Source organism: Macaca nemestrina, chromosome 17 (genome assembly GCF_043159975.1).
Source record: "Macaca nemestrina isolate mMacNem1 chromosome 17, mMacNem.hap1, whole genome shotgun sequence".
Classification (NCBI taxonomy): domain Eukaryota; kingdom Metazoa; phylum Chordata; class Mammalia; order Primates; family Cercopithecidae; genus Macaca; species Macaca nemestrina.
The window spans coordinates 69081004-69096679 of record NC_092141.1 but is presented as its reverse complement, the minus strand read 5'-3'; the positions used below and the strand labels follow the sequence as shown (position 1 = coordinate 69096679).

At 54.7% G+C, this 15676-nt stretch overlaps 1 protein-coding gene across 3 annotated transcripts in view; it reads left to right on the top strand.

Moving 5' to 3' along the window:
* LOC105468547 (pleckstrin homology and RUN domain containing M1) overlaps window positions 1-15653 on the top strand; it is a 62895-nt gene extending 47242 nt beyond the window's left edge. For 2 of the 3 annotated variants that reach the window (XM_011718775.3, XM_011718771.3), the window contains exons 8-12: window positions 1966-2111; window positions 6378-6571; window positions 11643-11706; window positions 12228-12385; window positions 13579-15653. In XM_011718775.3, the coding sequence (XP_011717077.2) occupies window positions 1966-2111; window positions 6378-6571; window positions 11643-11706; window positions 12228-12385; window positions 13579-13690 (674 nt within the window). In that variant the 3' untranslated portion in view covers window positions 13691-15653. The remainder of the gene's footprint in view (window positions 1-1965; window positions 2112-6377; window positions 6572-11642; window positions 11707-12227; window positions 12386-13578) is intronic. The other variant, XM_071083318.1, reaches the window with a different exon arrangement.
* The last annotated feature ends 23 nt before the right edge of the window (window positions 15654-15676 follow it).

The window sequence follows — 15676 nt, the reverse complement described above, 5'->3', positions numbered from 1 at the left end:
CTGGATATATTGTTCTGCAACTTGGTTTTTTCCTACACTGTGGATGTTATTCCAAGTCAGTACATCTGCTATGTCTTCCTCATCATCAAGTCTAATACTTCTGTGCTGGGTACTGGGCCAGCTGCTTTATTTGGATTATCTCATTTAAGTCTCATAACAACCCTGTAGAGATAGGTGCTACTATTATCATCTCTTTTGATAGGGGAGGACACTGAAGCACAGAGCTGGTAAGTACCTGGTTGGTGTCTGCCACTAAGTTCAGACAGCTAGTAAGTGGCAGAGGCAGAATTTTCCTTTTTTATTTGTTTGTTCGTTTTAGTAGAGATGGGGTCTCCCCATGTTGCTCAAGCTGACCTTGAACTCCTAGGCTCAAGTGATCCTCCTGCTTCAGCCTCCCACAGTGCTGGGATTACAGGTGTCAGCAACCATGCCTGGCCAGAGGCAGAATTGGGACCTTGACGGTCAGGCCCCAGAGCCTGTGCTCATAGGCAGGACCCTAGAGTGCATCCCTCTAGGGTATTATTCAGGGGTACGTGACATCCTCCTGCCCACATTCCATTGTTAGCTCCTCCCACTCCCCCCACCATCTGGGGCAGATGGTGTCCTATCACCATGGGACCCTCAGGTGACCTGTGAGGGGGTTGCCCTGCTGCAGAAGGCCAGAGCAAGAAGCTGAGCCTTGGTTTGGGAGCTGTCCTGTTGGCGCGGACTGGAGGGAAGCCTGCTTCAAGCTTCTGAAAGGAAGTGGTCTGCGGTTGGCCCCGGGAGGATGGGAGAAGCTAGGCAGAACAGAGCTTCCTGCAGAGAACACCTGCAAGCCTCACTTGGCCTCTCCCCCTCCTGCCCCAGCACTCACACTTTGCTCTTCAGCCTGTGGGGCCAGGCTCTGAGGGGGCCGGGACTCCAGGGCTTGCGAGAAAGGCTTTCTCGCCTGTGGGTGTGAATGCTGCGGGGGTAACTCTCACCATGGCTGCCACCCACCAGCAGGTGGGACTGTGCCACCAGGGAGTTTGGGTTTCCTTTCTACCCAGCAGGCATGGTTCAGTGGCAGACACCAACCACTGGCATCTGGGTTGTATTTCATAATTTGCAGGGTACTTGCAGAACCTTGTCTCATTTAAGCTTTGTAATAACCCCACAAAATAGCTGGTAGTAACTGAATTTTACAGTCACTCAAATGGAACTTTGAGAAATTAGATGAAGGTCAGGGTGAGGCAGCTGGTGAGCAGCACAGCCCGCCCTATGGTCTCAAGGCCCTGGGGACCCTTCTGCCTGCCCCTGGAGGAGTCGACACATGTTCAGAATTTGAGTCAGAGCCTCTGCTTTTTGCCCAGGGCACACCCCACTCCCATTCCCACTGGCCCCAGCTGTGGAGACGCCTCCAACAAGGGGGCCGAAGCCAGTCCTGCCCCACAGTCCCGAGGCATCCAACACTGTGCGGACTCCCCTGCCCCCTGCTGGCTGCCCATCCACTCCCTGTTGCCATCCCCAACCCCAGTCCCTGCCCCCCAGCTACTTCGCTGCTCGTCACAGCCCTTACTCTGCTGCTTCCATTCTGGGGCCCGAGTGGAGGGGTGGACCTAGAGGAGGCTGGCATTGCCAAGCCAGCAGTGGGGACACTGGACACAGGCAGCAAGGAGTAATGGAGCAGAACGCAGGCTCTGGAACCAGCCAAACCCAGATCTGAATGCCAGCCATGCCACTTCATCACTATGTGACCAGACAGATTTCCTAACCTCTCTGAGCATCCATTTCTTCAGCTGTAAAATAATGATTGTTCTTATAGTGTGTTGTTGTAAAGATTAATTAGTAGGGGAGTTCTGAGTGGTGGAAATACGAGTGGTTATTCTTGTGTTTGTACCTACCTTTAAAAACAAAATTAGCAGATCCTTTCCACCACAGCAGCTCCCAAGTTACTAGGAGCTGACTCTGGCCACACCACTCACTCTCTACCCATCTCCCCAGGCTGCTCCCGGCAGATCGGCTTCTCCTTTGTACGACCCAAGCTCTGTGCCTTCTCTGGCCTCTATTACTGTGACATCTGCCACCAAGACGATGCCTCAGTGATTCCGGCCAGGATCATCCACAACTGGGACCTCACCAAGCGCCCGGTAAGTCTCAAGCCCAGCCTGTCACAGCCACTCAGGGCTGCTGAGCGACAGAGGGGTGTTCACTCCTCTTTGCTGCTGCTGTTCGTCTGTTTAGAGGAGTTTGGCTCCTTTAAACAAGGGAAGCCGGGGTCACTGGTTCAGGCACTGATGTGGGGGAGCTAACCAAGAGAAAAGCTTGGTGCCTGTCCACAGCCCTGGGCAGAGCTCCGTCGGTGGCTGTCTTGGTCCCCAGGAGGGAGTCTGAGGATGGTTTCCTGCAGCTACAAACATAACTGCTTAAGGTACCAGCAGATAAATGTTAGATAGATAGATAGATAGATAGATAGATAGATAGATAGATAGATAGATAGAAAGAATAGATAGAATAGATTAGATAGGTAGATGGATGCATGGCTAGGTGGGTGGGCAGGTAGGTAAGTGGATGAGCAGGTGGCTAGGTGGATGGTTAGGTGGATGGGTAGGTAGGTAGGTGGATGAGCAGGTGGCTACATGGATGGGTAGGTGAATGGTGGATGGGTTGATGGGTAGGTAGTTGGGTAGATTGGTGAATGGGTGGATAGGTAGGTGGATGGGTGCCTCGGTAGGCAGATGGGTAAATGGTTAGGTGGATGAGTGGATGGGTTGGTGGGTAGGTGGATGGGTAGGTAGATGGGTAGATGGGTAGGTGAATGGGTAGATGGGTAGACGGTGGGTATATGGCTGGGTGGATGGGTGAATACATAGGTGGATAGGTAGATGGGCTGGCCAGCGAGCTGGCTATACCTTGGAGCAGTCATCCTTGCCTTTGCCAACCCTATGAGGCCCAGATGACTGCACCCCCCCTGCAGGCCCTGCATGGGCATATTTATTTCATGTTTTGAAAAGCACTTTTTCTGTGGCTCCCCCTATTATTAAGATAATACATGGTTATTGTTTAACATTTTAAAATTACAGAAAAGCCCAAAGACCAATCAAAATTCTGTGCCGTAACCCAGAGGTCACCATTATTAACATTTTGGGGTATACCCTTTTCTGTGCATTTATTGACATATGCATCTATTTTTTATAAAGTTGAGATCAGACAGGACTCATACTGCTTTATAAGAAGCTTGGTTCACTTAATATTATACCTTGGGTATAATACTAATTTTTTATGTTCACCAAATGCTTTTGAATAAGATATACCCTAAAGTCTTTCAGAATTTTCCTTTTCTCCAGCTGAACTTAGCCACTTTCCTAGCTATGTTACCATGAGCAAATTAGCTTCAGTTTCCTCATCTGTAAAAGGAGGATTAACAACAGTGTCTGTGGCGGGGCTGTTGGGAGGGCAGGTGTGGCAGTATGTGCCTGTCAGTTAGAACAGTGTCCTTTCTCTCCCTGGGGCCTATCACACCTCCTGCCTATTCACCCACCCATCTACCTAATTCACTTGGTCAGTGTCTGCCTCAAGGGGTGCAAATTTGGTTTTCTTCCAAAGGCACAGATTTCTACTAAGACAGACACAAACACAAGGAAGAAGCTGTTTGCTTCTCTGGAGAGTCAAGGCCTGCCAGCTATGTAGTCCTGATGTGTGGCTGTGTCTTCATCACAGTGCAGGGAAGGTGACTCTTTCAGTGAGTTCTACCTCAGCCTCCACCTCCCTGGGATGGGGAAACCCCGCAGAAGTTGGCTTCATTTTGATTTTTTTGTTGTTTGCCTTGTCCCCACCTCTGCTCTCAGTGTTAAATATCTAACCATATAGAGGAAATTAAACCTCAAAATCACCAAAAAATGCAAACAGCCCTTTGATCATAAAACACGTTCACTATTTACAGGACCCTGATACTTCCATTGAGCCATCTCCTTATTCACTGCCCTCATCCTTGTGCCACTTCCTTCTCTAACTAGAAAAGTACAGTCCTTCTCTAGGCATATCTGAGAGCAGGAAATCCTCAGCTTGCTCTCCCTCTCAAAAATTGCTGGCCTAGGAAAGACAGGGAAATTCAAGATAGAAAGTGGCTGTCCCACGGGTTTGGGGCCTTATTGTTCACCGTTGCTGTTCTGGCTGACCCATTTGTGCTGAGGCCTGGCTGGCACTGGCTGGATGTCAGCCCAGGGGTGAGGCTTCTCTCTGTCTGTCTCCTCCATTCCCACAGGATAGGAACAGTCGCTGGGGAGCACAAAGCCCCTGCCCATCTGCAGTGCTTGGCAGTGTTCCGCACACATTCCTGTGTGTTATTTCATCAGAGCCTCACCCAAGGCCTGGGGCCAAGTAATGGGAAGAACTGAGTTAGGGTTAGAGAAAAGCAGCTTGACCCAAGTCACCAGGAGTTTGCCATTGGGCTCTCCCTAGGTTGGGGGGCTGGTACCTCAGGGCCCCAGGCTACGGGAAAATAAGAGGTTGTCCATTGCTGGGGGAGGTGAGAGATGCTGGTGGAGCTGGGAGACAAGACGTCAGAGGTCCCCTCAGCCCCCAGATACAGGGGCAGGTCTCCTGAGGGCCAGTTTCGTCCCCCAGCCCTCAAGGGGACAACAGGGCCACACCAGGCACTCACACAGCAACTGATAGCAGCTCACATTTACTGGGGATGTGCCACCTGCCAGGCCCTGTGCCAGGAGCTCTCCTGGAATACCTCTTAATCTGAATTCAAAATAATCCCATGAGAGGCCGGGCGCGGTGGCTCACGCCTGTAATCCCAGCACTTTGGGAGGCCGAGACGGCTGGATCACAAGGTCAGGAGATCGAGACCATCCTGACTAACACGGTGAAACGCTGTCTCTACTAAAAATACAAAAATTAGCCGGGCGTAGGAGGCTGAGGCAGGAGAATGGCTTGAACCCGGGAGGCGGAGCTTGCAGTGAGTGGAGATCACGCCACTGCACTCCAGCCTGGGCGACAGAGCAAGACTCCGTCGCAAAAAAAAAAAAAAAGAAAAAAAAAAAGAATCCCATGAGAAAGAAGCCTCAGTCCTGGGCTGACATCCTGCCGAGTGCCGGGCCTCAGCACTAAAGCAGCGGCAGCGAACGAAAAGGCCCCAAACCAGTGAGCCTTAGTTGCTCTCATTTTCCCCATTTTACAGAAGAGGAAACTGAGTCACAGAGCGGGATAAGTTTCACCAGGTCATATAGGTATAAAGTGGTGGAGGCAGGATTCAATTCTGTTCTGACTCCGAAGCCAGACTTTTTTTTTTGCCTACACAATTTATTAGAATTTGAAAACGTTGCTGGATATGACAATCAAATAAATCAATTTCATTTCTATATATCGGCAAACAAATTACTATTTTAAAAGATAATCATTTATAATAGTATCAAAAACAAAGCCACCAGAAATAAAATATGTAATGAAAGGACTAGTTAAGAGGTTAAAGATCTGAGCCAGGCCAAAGCCAGACTTCTAACCACTATGCACTTGTCAGCTGTGGAGAACAGCTCCTCCGTCCTTACAAGGCAGTGAGGCCACTGCAGGGGAGGGGGCTTCTGGTTAGTGCAGCAGCCTGGTGTTCAGAGATGACACCTCAGCTCAGACCTGACAGGTTCTGCGGGCAGGTTGTATAAGCCACGTTAGCTCCTCTAAGCCTCCATTTCCTCATCTAGAAAACGGGGACAGGGACACCCTCCCTAACGGGTTGTTCTGAGGATGAAGGGAGAATGTGGTCAAGTTCCTGGCCCAGTGTTTTGCAAATAGTAGGCACTTGATTACTGGCGTTGGTATTAGGATCAGGGCCAAGGGTAGAACCTTCAGCACCCTGTCAGCCAGGAGAGACTGAGACGGATCACTCAGCTGTACACGGAGCCCCGGTGCTGCTGCTGGTGTGAGCCGAGGGAGCTCAGGGAAGCCTGCTGGTGAGCTGTGTCTGATCTGTAGCTTCCTGTGGCTGGAGCCTGGCTCAGCCCGTCACCTGGTTCCTGAGTCAGGGCACAGAGGGGAGTGCCTGTTTCCTTTAGTGGGGGAAATAGGGGCCAGGAGGACAGGAAAGAGTGGGAAGGATCTGTGAGGCCCAGAGGGAGGGGGCGTTACCAGAGCAGTCCCTCCCTCATCTCAGCATGGTTGGGGAGGGGCAGCGACCCTTGCCATTAAAGGGAGAGCAGGTTTGGGAGTCAGATAAACTGGGTTCAGAGCTTGACTGTACCATTTACAAGCTGGGTGACCCTAGCCAAATCTCCTGATCTCCTTGAGCCTCCATTTCCCATCTGTAAAATGAAGATAGCCTCTCAGGTAAGTGAGCAGGTCATGTGGCACCTGGCCGGGCAGTGCTCACTGAATAGCCATTCCTTCCCATCCCCAATGCCTGGTGGCACCCCCAGATCTGCAGGCAGGCCCTGAAGTTTCTGACACAGATCCGGGTCCAGCCCCTCATCAACCTGCAGATGGTGAACGCGTCTCTGTATGAGCATGTGGAGCGGATGCACCTCATTGGGAGGAGCCGGGAGCAGCTGAAGCTCCTGGGGGATTACCTGGGCCTGTGCCGGAGCGGCGCCCTGAAGGAGCTCAGCAAGAGGTGAGCAACCTCTACGTGCATGCGTGTGTGTGCACATAAACACACATACATATATGTACATGTACACACAGACACACGTGCACACACACACATAAATGTACACACAAATGCATAGACATGCACACACATGCACATGTGCACAAATGTACACACATGCAGGCACTCGTGCACACGGACACACACAGGGGCACAGCCCAGGGCAAGGCGTCCACCTGGAGGAAACCTGGGCAGAGATCTTCCCACTGGGCCTGGGAAATAATCACATCTTTTGGGGGTGACTTTGGGGTTTTGTTCATGTAACCGTTTGTTTACTCAAAAACATGGACTGAGAACATGCTAAGCACTGTACACCTGGCGAGGCATGTGGGCTCCAACACTGAGCAGGGCAGAGCCAGGGCCGACCCACCGGAAGCCTCCGGCCTGACAGGGAAGACTGGTGGGAAAGTCAGCAACTCCATCCGGGGGTGAGGGTGAGAGGCAGGATGTCCTGGAACCACAGAGGCTTGACATCCAGCCCAGATGAGAGGAGGACGAAGCAGAAAAGACTTCCTGGAGGAAGTGACTTCTAAGGTGAGACCTGAAAAATTAGGAAGAATTAGAAAGGAGAAGCAAAGGGGGAAAGAGCGTTCCAGACAGAAGGAATAGCACGCACAGGCCATGAACAAAGGCACCGTCGGTGGAAAGCCCAGGGAGAACTTTGGCTATGGTGAGGAGGGAAGTGGGGAGTGTGGCGAGAGGCAGGCGAGGGCCAGATGTTCCCACCTCTTCCCCATCCCAGCCAGTCATCTGGCCCATGCCAGCTTCCCTCCTGAAATTCTCCAAAGAAGACGTGATCGGGGCAGGGCCCTCAGGATGCCCTTCAGGAAGCTTCTCTCACCAAGGGCCTGGGGCCTTTGGTGCTCAGGAATGGGATGTGATGCTGGGCTTCAACAGGGACTCAGGTCTCTCCATTCCTGTCATAAATGCTTCCTAGTCCTCAGGTCACAGCCCAGGCCACAGTCTTCCCAGGGCTGTGCTCTCCCGGCACCCTCAGGAGGGCAGACCTCATGTGGAGCAGGCTGCCGGTGCCTACTGCCCAGCATGGGCTTCGAGTCCGCCTCTTCTGGGTTTCTGGGGGCAGGGACCAGCTCACAAGCCCCTCCAGGTTCCTCCGTCTGGCCTTCCCTCGCCACAGGGCCAGCCTAGAGAGCGCCTGTCTGAAGACTGCCTCTTCCATCCTGGCTGCAGTGCTCCCAGAGCCGGGCCTCCTCAGGACCAGGGTGTGCCCCGAGCAGGTCCCCAGGGGCTCTCAAGGGGTGCTGCAGGGGGCTCTCCCCTAGGCAAAAAGGAGAATCTGGCCCCACAGCTGCCAGCTGAGCCTTGGTCTCCTCTGCAGGGCCTGAAAGAACAGAAAGCCCTCCGCGGACCACCATGTGGGACCCTAGACCCTAGAAGGCTTCACCCCTGGAGGCTCTGCCCATCCCAAGCGTCCGCGGGTGACTGGGTCTCCACCTCTTGGCAAGCGCTGACTCATTCCCCACCTCTGAGAGTCCAGAGAGACTGTCCTCCTGCCCACCTAACCAGGTGGTGAAATCTCTGGGGTCGGGTGGGGCCTCATCACCCTCCTTGGTCAAGGAGCCAGGTACCTGCACAGGCCTGCAGACCTGTGTAGACCAGGTGCCTGTGGGGTGGGTTGTGGGCCCCAGCCCCATTCACCCGTCCCCACCCTGCTGTTCATTGGCTTTACTGACCTGTCTCTGCGAGCACCAGGGGCAGCCCTGTCTCTCTCCCTAGCCCTCCTGCTCCGTCCCTGGGCAGCAGCGCTGTACTCCTGCTATGTGTCCAGCCTGCTTCCCGTGCCTGTGGAAGTCCCATGGAAACAGCGTGGGGCAGGGGAAACAGTACGGGAGCCCCTCAGCCACTGTGCGTCAGGAAAGTTGCTTCACTTCTCTGGGTCCAGCTTTCCCATTTATAAAATGGGCCAGTGATTCCTCCATTCCTGTGGCCTCCTGAACAGTGGTGAGGGCTTCGTGAGGGACCTAGAGTCTGGGCCACAGATGGCCCTGGGTTAGCATCATGTGTGCCCTGAGGGCACCTGATCCAGCCTTGGCAGGGGCCAAAGGAGCTTCCAGAGGAGATGGCATCTGAGCTGAGGGCACGCAGAGTTCTTTTCCTTTTTTCTTCTAAAATGTTTTTCTTCTTTACAAAGGTCAGTGTTGCAAGCGAGGGGCATTTATGAAAGGGAATAAAGCAGACCGTTCAGTCAGCCCTTCTCAGAGCCCACCACCACCTGCTTCTGCACCTCACTCCATCCACACACACGTGTTGCCACAACACCAGTGGCATTGTGTGTCTGTTAAACTGGGGTTTAGAAAAATGAGGAAAGAGTAAAAAGGGCAGTGGAGAACCTGGCTTTCCTGGCTAAGGGACCAGTAGCAAGAGGCTGGCCGGAGCACAGCTCACTGACGCCCTTGAGGGGCTCTGGGCAGCTGGGCTTCGGGTACAGGGGCCAGAACTCAAAGGGCCCTCGAGGCCTTCGGATTTGATCTGCTACTTGTGGGGAACCACTGAAGGGTTTTGAGCACGGGGCTGTCACTTCTGATCAACGGCTTAGAAAAGACCACTCTGAAAAGACCAGGTGTGGTGGTTCACGCCTGTAATCCCAGCACTGTGGGAGGCCAAGGCGGGTGGATCACCTGAGGTCAGGAGTTTGAGACCAGCCTGGCCAACATAGCGAAACCTCGTCTCTACTAAAAATACAAAATTAGCCGGGCGTGGTGGCAGGTGCCTGTAATCCCAGCTACTAGGGAGGGTGAGGCAGGAGAATCACTTGAACCCAGGAGGCAGAGGTTGCAGTGAGCCAAGATCATGCCACTGCACTCCAGGCTGGGAGACAGAGTGAGACTCCGTCTCAAAAACAAACACACAAAAAGACCATTCTGGCCCCAGCAGAGTGCAGTTGGTGAAGGGGACAGCCCTGGGTGGCAGCTGGTGTTAGTAATTAACTCCAGGGAGCTGGGCCTGGACCAAGTCAGCCAGAGGGAAGGTTGAGAGGAGGAGGAAAGGGCTGAGGCATGGGCAGGTCTTGGATGTCAGGGAGTCAGGGAGGAGCTGTCCTGCACTAATGGCAGCTGCCTGGCTGGATTCTCTCCAGCAGACCTAGGACCTGACTCCAAGAGCCAGAGAAGCCCCTGAGAGTGTCCTCTCCAGCCTTGGGAGGAAGCCATCTCAGAAATGCCCCACACCCTGTCCACCCACCAGACCTCGGTGTCCTTCCCAACGGCCAGGGAGCAGTGGGCCGAGGAGGAGTCGGGGCTCAGGAGACAGGTGGCACCCAGGCCCCCACCCATGTCCCCCCAATCTTCCAGCCCTTGCCTGGCCCTCTCCTTCCCCATCACTTCATCGGTTCCAGGAGCTAAGATTTGACCTCTCCCCTCATTTTCCTGTCTCCTAGAGAGCCCTCCAGATTCCTGTGGTCTCTTTCCCAGCCTCACACCAGAGGACAAAGAGGGTTCTCCTCATTGTGTGGGTGAAGAAACTGAGGCCCCAAGTAGGCCTGGCTGTGCCCCAGTGCACGAGAATTTCTTTCCTGGAGGCCAGGAGGGGAAGTGGCCTCTCACCCCTGGGCCAGCACCCTCTCCCCTCTGGCCTTGACTGAGCACTGCGGAGAAGCCAGTTGCAAGTCCTTGCTGAGAGGGTGACGGGCCCAGGGCACAGGGGCTCCTAGAGCTTCCACGACTGTGGTCAGAGGACGGATGGCAAAGCTAATTCTCCATCCAGATCAGCCCACACTCCTGCTAGCTCAGGGCCAACCTGTGTCCCCCCAGCCTGCTGTGTCCCATGTTTTCTTGGTGACAAATGGCAGCTTCCCTTCCTAGAGTGCAGGAAGTTTACTGGGGACACCAGCTTGGTAAACTGAGGGGCCAGTTGGCATCTTGGCCTATATGGCTGCTTGGTGGGACTTACTGTCTCCCCGGTTTGGGCTCCCCTGGACCACAGCTGAGGCCACCAGCTGGGACAAGGCCAAGCCCCCATTCCAGATGCTCCACAGCTTGCACCCGGGAGGCCCAGACCCAGGGCTGGCACCATCCTGTCCCCAGATGTCTGGGGCATCCTGGGGCAGGTTCCCAAGCATCCTCTGACTTGGAGTAACCTCCCACCGCCAGTACCCACCCAAACACACAGCCAGGCCAGGCAGGTTTTGTACCAGGGAACTTTCTGCAGGTGTTTCCTCTCCATCTCTCAGGATGGGGCCCCCTGGATCCCTCCCGTTGGTGTAGTGGAAACTAGAGCTGCATTGGCGGCTGAGCCTTTGTTCTCTGCTGCCCCGGCCACCTCTGAAATGGGATCTGCTGTACTTAGGACACGTCTCAGTTGCTCTCGTGTAGCACGGAAACCAGACACTTTAATGTCTGTCCCTCAGCCAAACCAGGGGCCAAACAGGAGGGCAGAGGCCATATCCTGTGCATTACTGTCCCCAGCACTGTCCCTGGTATGTAATGGTGGCAATAAGGACAACAACCTTCATCTCTAGGCATTTGCCAGGTAGACAGGGGTGCAGGCTCTGGAGCCAGGCCCCTATGTTCAAACTCCAGCTCTCCCGCCTACTAGCTGTGTGACCTCAGGCAAGTGATTTAACCTATTTCCTCTTCTCAGTTGGGATTGTGATAGTACCAGCCTCACAGGATTATTGTGAGAATCAAATGAATGAATGCGTATGAAGCTCTTAGCCCAGTTCCGGGTCCCAGGTGTCAGCACCCATCCTCCTCCTTATGATTAATTACGTGTTTACTGTGAGCTCGGCACCAAGTCAAATGCTTTAAATAAGTTACTTAATCCAGACAACTCCATTTCCCAGAGAGGGAAACCCAAGGTTCAGAGAGGTTGAGTAACTTGCCCAAGGTCCCACCAGCTAGTTACCTTGAAGACCAGGCCCCAAGCCCAGGCAGGCCGAATTACGCTCCTAGCCCCTGCCCCGCCCAGGCGGCAGGTGTCTGCCTGGTGAGCAGTGCCAGGGGAATGAAAACAAACAACACAGGTTGGCCCGGGTCTTGGAAACCTCTCTAAAGAATCGCTTGTGTTTTGTTTGAAGGCTCAACCACAGGGATTATCTCCTGGAGTCTCCGCATAGGTTCAGTGTTGCTGACCTCCAGCAGGTGAGTGTCATGCTTCCCCCGCCCAGACCTCCAGAGAGGCCTCATTCCCGGAGAAGTCAGCAGGGAAGATGGGAGGGGGGTGTCTGTAGTTTACTGAAGACAGCAGTCTGCAGCTTTTCTGCAGCTCAGGGTGGGTTGCCCTGCTGCTGCCCCGGCTTCCTGGGCAGGGACGGATACCCGCAGCACCCTGGAATAAGCAAGCACTCCAGCAACCCCAGGATCACAGGAAGAGTTTGGAATACTCCTTTCTCCAGGGGGCGGGTACAGTGGAGTCGGGTCTCATCTGTGAGTCCCATTAGCCCTGAGTGACCTCAGTGCCCACGGGCTGGACGCTGGCACTGCTCAGCCTGACTCAGCGAGGTTTTCTTTTCTTGCCCACGTGGAAACGGGGGGTAGAAGTTCTCCAGGCAGGGTGCCATGGCGCCTCAGTGCAGGTGCTTGAAAGGCCTGGGGCCTCAGTTTACCAGCCCCCCACAGATCGCAGACAGGGTGTATGAAGGATTCCTACTTGCCCTCCGCAGATTGCAGACGGGGTGTATGAAGGATTCCTCAAGGCCCTGATCGAATTCGCCTCCCAGCACGTCTACCACTGCGACCTGTGCACCCAGCGCGGCTTCATCTGCCAGATCTGCCGGCACCACGACATCATCTTCCCCTTTGAGTTTGACACCACAGTCAGGTATGTGGGACACCCAGCCAGCTGTCTCCCAGCCCCACCCTTCCCCACACCCACAGCCTGGCCCAAGCACTCAGGGCAGCAGGCCTCGTTCTATGGGCAGGAGCGTATTGAACATCGGCTTTGTGCCGTGCCAAGGGATGGTGCAGTTGTTTGGGACGGCCCATGCCCTGGGCAGTCATGGCCAGCTCCGGTCCAGCTCAGGAGACAAGACAAGCTTTCCCAGGACTCCTCTGCCTCTACAGAACCATCTGTCTTCCTAGAGGTGGCTGCTGGCTCTCTGAGTGGAGCCTGCTGGAGCCACAGTGTATGCATGGGTTGAGGAGGATTGTATGAGTTACTGCCCTGTACTGTTGGCATGAGACCAGGCACAAAGTGGGCACCTGGTGGGTGGTACCTGCCACTGCCACTGCCTCTGTTGCTGAAATGATCACTCTTGTTCCAGTTATTGCTCATTATCAGCAACCTCTCAATGGAAAAATGTGTCCAGACTTCCTGCAACCCATGTGGGAGTGGAAAACTGAACTGGGAACATTAGTTCTTTTTCTGTCGGTGTCCACTGGCCGGGATTCAGCCCTGAATGGGCCTGGGGCTGAGTTTTTTAAATTATACCATCTTGGCCGGGCGTGGTGGCTCACGCCTGTAATCCGAACACTTTGGGAGGCCGAGGCAGGTGAATCCCTTGAGGTCAGGAGTTCGAGACCAGCCTGGCCAACATGATGAAACCTCGTCTCCACTAAAAACACAAAAATAAGCCAGGTGTGGTGGTGGGCACCTGTAATCCCAGCTACTTGGGAGGCTGAGGCAGGGGAATCACTTGAATCTGGGGGGCAGAGGTTGCAGTGAGCCGATTTCATGCCACTACACTCCAGCCTGGGCAACAGAGCAAGACTCTGAAAAATAAATAAAATAAGTAAATGTTTTTTAAATACAGGCAAGAAATCTTTAATGACTCTCAAGCAGCATTTATAAAAAAATGTAGTAGGACAGACAATATCAGTGTGCATTGTGTGACATATGGGTAAGCACTGTTTTGAGAATCTCCTGTTCCGGAATGGAGAGGTACAGTGTGCGTGCATGGGTTACACAGTACGTCACAGCCGTATCATGGGTTCTGGTCAAAAGCGCTGGCCAGCGTGGCCACAGGGCAACCTCCAGCCCAGCCAGCACCAGCAGGCGTGCTGCTCTCTCCCCAGGTGTGCCGAGTGCAAGACCGTCTTCCACCAGAGCTGCCAGGCTGTGGTGAAGAAGGGCTGCCCCCGCTGTGCCCGCCGGCGCAAATACCAGGAACAGAATGTTTTCGCCTGATGCCCATCTGCTGACCCCGCTCTGAAGGCCGGGGGTGAGTGTGGCTCAGCCATCCCAGCTGGGTTTGCCATCAGCCCAGGATACTCACCGTGTCACAGCTGTGTCCCCTTGTCAGGAAGACCCTCAGATGTGACCAGAGCACCGGCCTTCCAGAGAAAGCCCAGGAAGCCCCTGTGATGTCCCCTGGCCCCCTCACCACCCCTCTGCTGCAGGAGGCGTGGCCACCACCAGATGCTCCCTGTCTCCGGGCAGACAGGGCCTTTCACTCACCAGGCCCTGGCTCACCAGCGTCCCGGCACCCCTCTTAGGGCTGCCCAAACACTGTGGAAAGGAGGCTTGGGGAGCATTTTCAATTCCACATTCCTGATTAAAAGGTCTAGTTTTTTAAGGTGGGTTTTTCCCATTCATATTTCAACAGAAAGTATTTTTTTATTCTTGATCCTACGCGAGTCACCCAAGAAATCAAGACATTCTCACCCCCAGTGGGTGCACAGGAGCCACTCAGGCCTGGCCTAGAGGCAGCGGGTGGCTGGCGGGCAGGCCACTGCTGGGACAGGGCCTGTGGGCCCACCCAGTGCCTTTCCTTGGCCCTCACTGCCAGTGCCAAACCGCCCCTCAGCAGGGCAGGGCCAGTCCTGGTGACCCCGCTTCCTCTCCGTCTCTTTACTCCTCACCCCAGTGCGTCTCGCCTGCTGAGCACACCCCTTTCTCAGCGTCAGAGCCCCTAGCTCTTCTCTAGCCGGGGGCCTTGGCCCCATTAGGAGAAGGAGAAATGACTGGAAACCAGCACTGTCAGCACTTTGAGCCCTCCTCGGTTTAGGGAGGGTCACCGTCTTGCCCACCCCCTATCCCCGTGCCCTCCTCACCCCTCTACAGATAGGGGCGCTGCTGCAGATGCTCCAGGCCCACCTTGGTGGGTGCCTGGGGTCACACTCTGCCTGACTAACCCCTGCCAGGGCACAGATAGGCAGGACCCCAGAGAGGGCAGGCAGCCATGCCCTGCACTGTGGAGAAGTGACCTGGTCCTTTGCCCTAAGCTGTGCGGGGCGTGCCGGGGAGCTGCCCTGTGGATGCAGCTGCCGCCTCACAAAGCCATGAATTCCCACAGCATCACTGAACTTGCCCAGCCAGGACACTGGAGACTGAAGAACTTCCCTGGAGCAGGACTGCCTTTGAAGGGGCCTTGAGGCTGGGGTGGGAGCCTGGAATTGTTTTCAAAGCGATGTTCAGACCCTCCAGGCTTTGGGGAAATGTGGGTTTGCTGGTCTCTCTGTCGCCATCCTCCACCTCTCCTGGACCCAGCAGGCCCTCAGTCCTAGCTGTCTTACCTGCGCTCAGCTTGGAGTCTGAGGCCTCAGGTGGAGATCCGCATGTCACTGTCAGAGATGAGCCCACCTCCACCCTTCCCTGGGGGCGATCAGCTGCTGAGTCACCCACCCAGCCTTGGAGCTGGATCCCTGTGCATCAGAACAGAGGCGGTGGTGGCAGGCAGGTGGAGGCTGCGCACAGCTTCTCCCGGTCATGGCGCACACCTGTGCCCGGACGCCAACGCCTCCTAAGCCAGGAGCTGGGTTTATGCACCGCCATGGCCCACATTAACGCTCCACCACAAGCCCGGCCTAGTCAGAACCCTCATTGCCCCATCCCTGAGTGGGCAGGAGCCTGGCCTGAGGAGGTCTTGGGCCTGTGAGGATTCTCTCTGAAGGTGCCCTTGGAGGCAGCAGGGTTGAGGCCCTGAGGGGCCCATTCCCCAGAAGCTGCCAGTGCTTTCTGATGCGTTGACTCTTCCTGCCTCCCCTCCCGCAGAAAGGTAGTGCCCACACTATGTTTAAAATGTTATTTTATGCAACACACTGTTCCTAGTGAGCAGGGCTCTGGCCCTGAGGAGTCTTTGCAATATATTGAAGGAATTGCTGCCGTGTGAGTTTTGAATGATTTTGCAGTAAAGACCTGATCTTTCTCATCACTGGTCTGGCTTCTGAATTC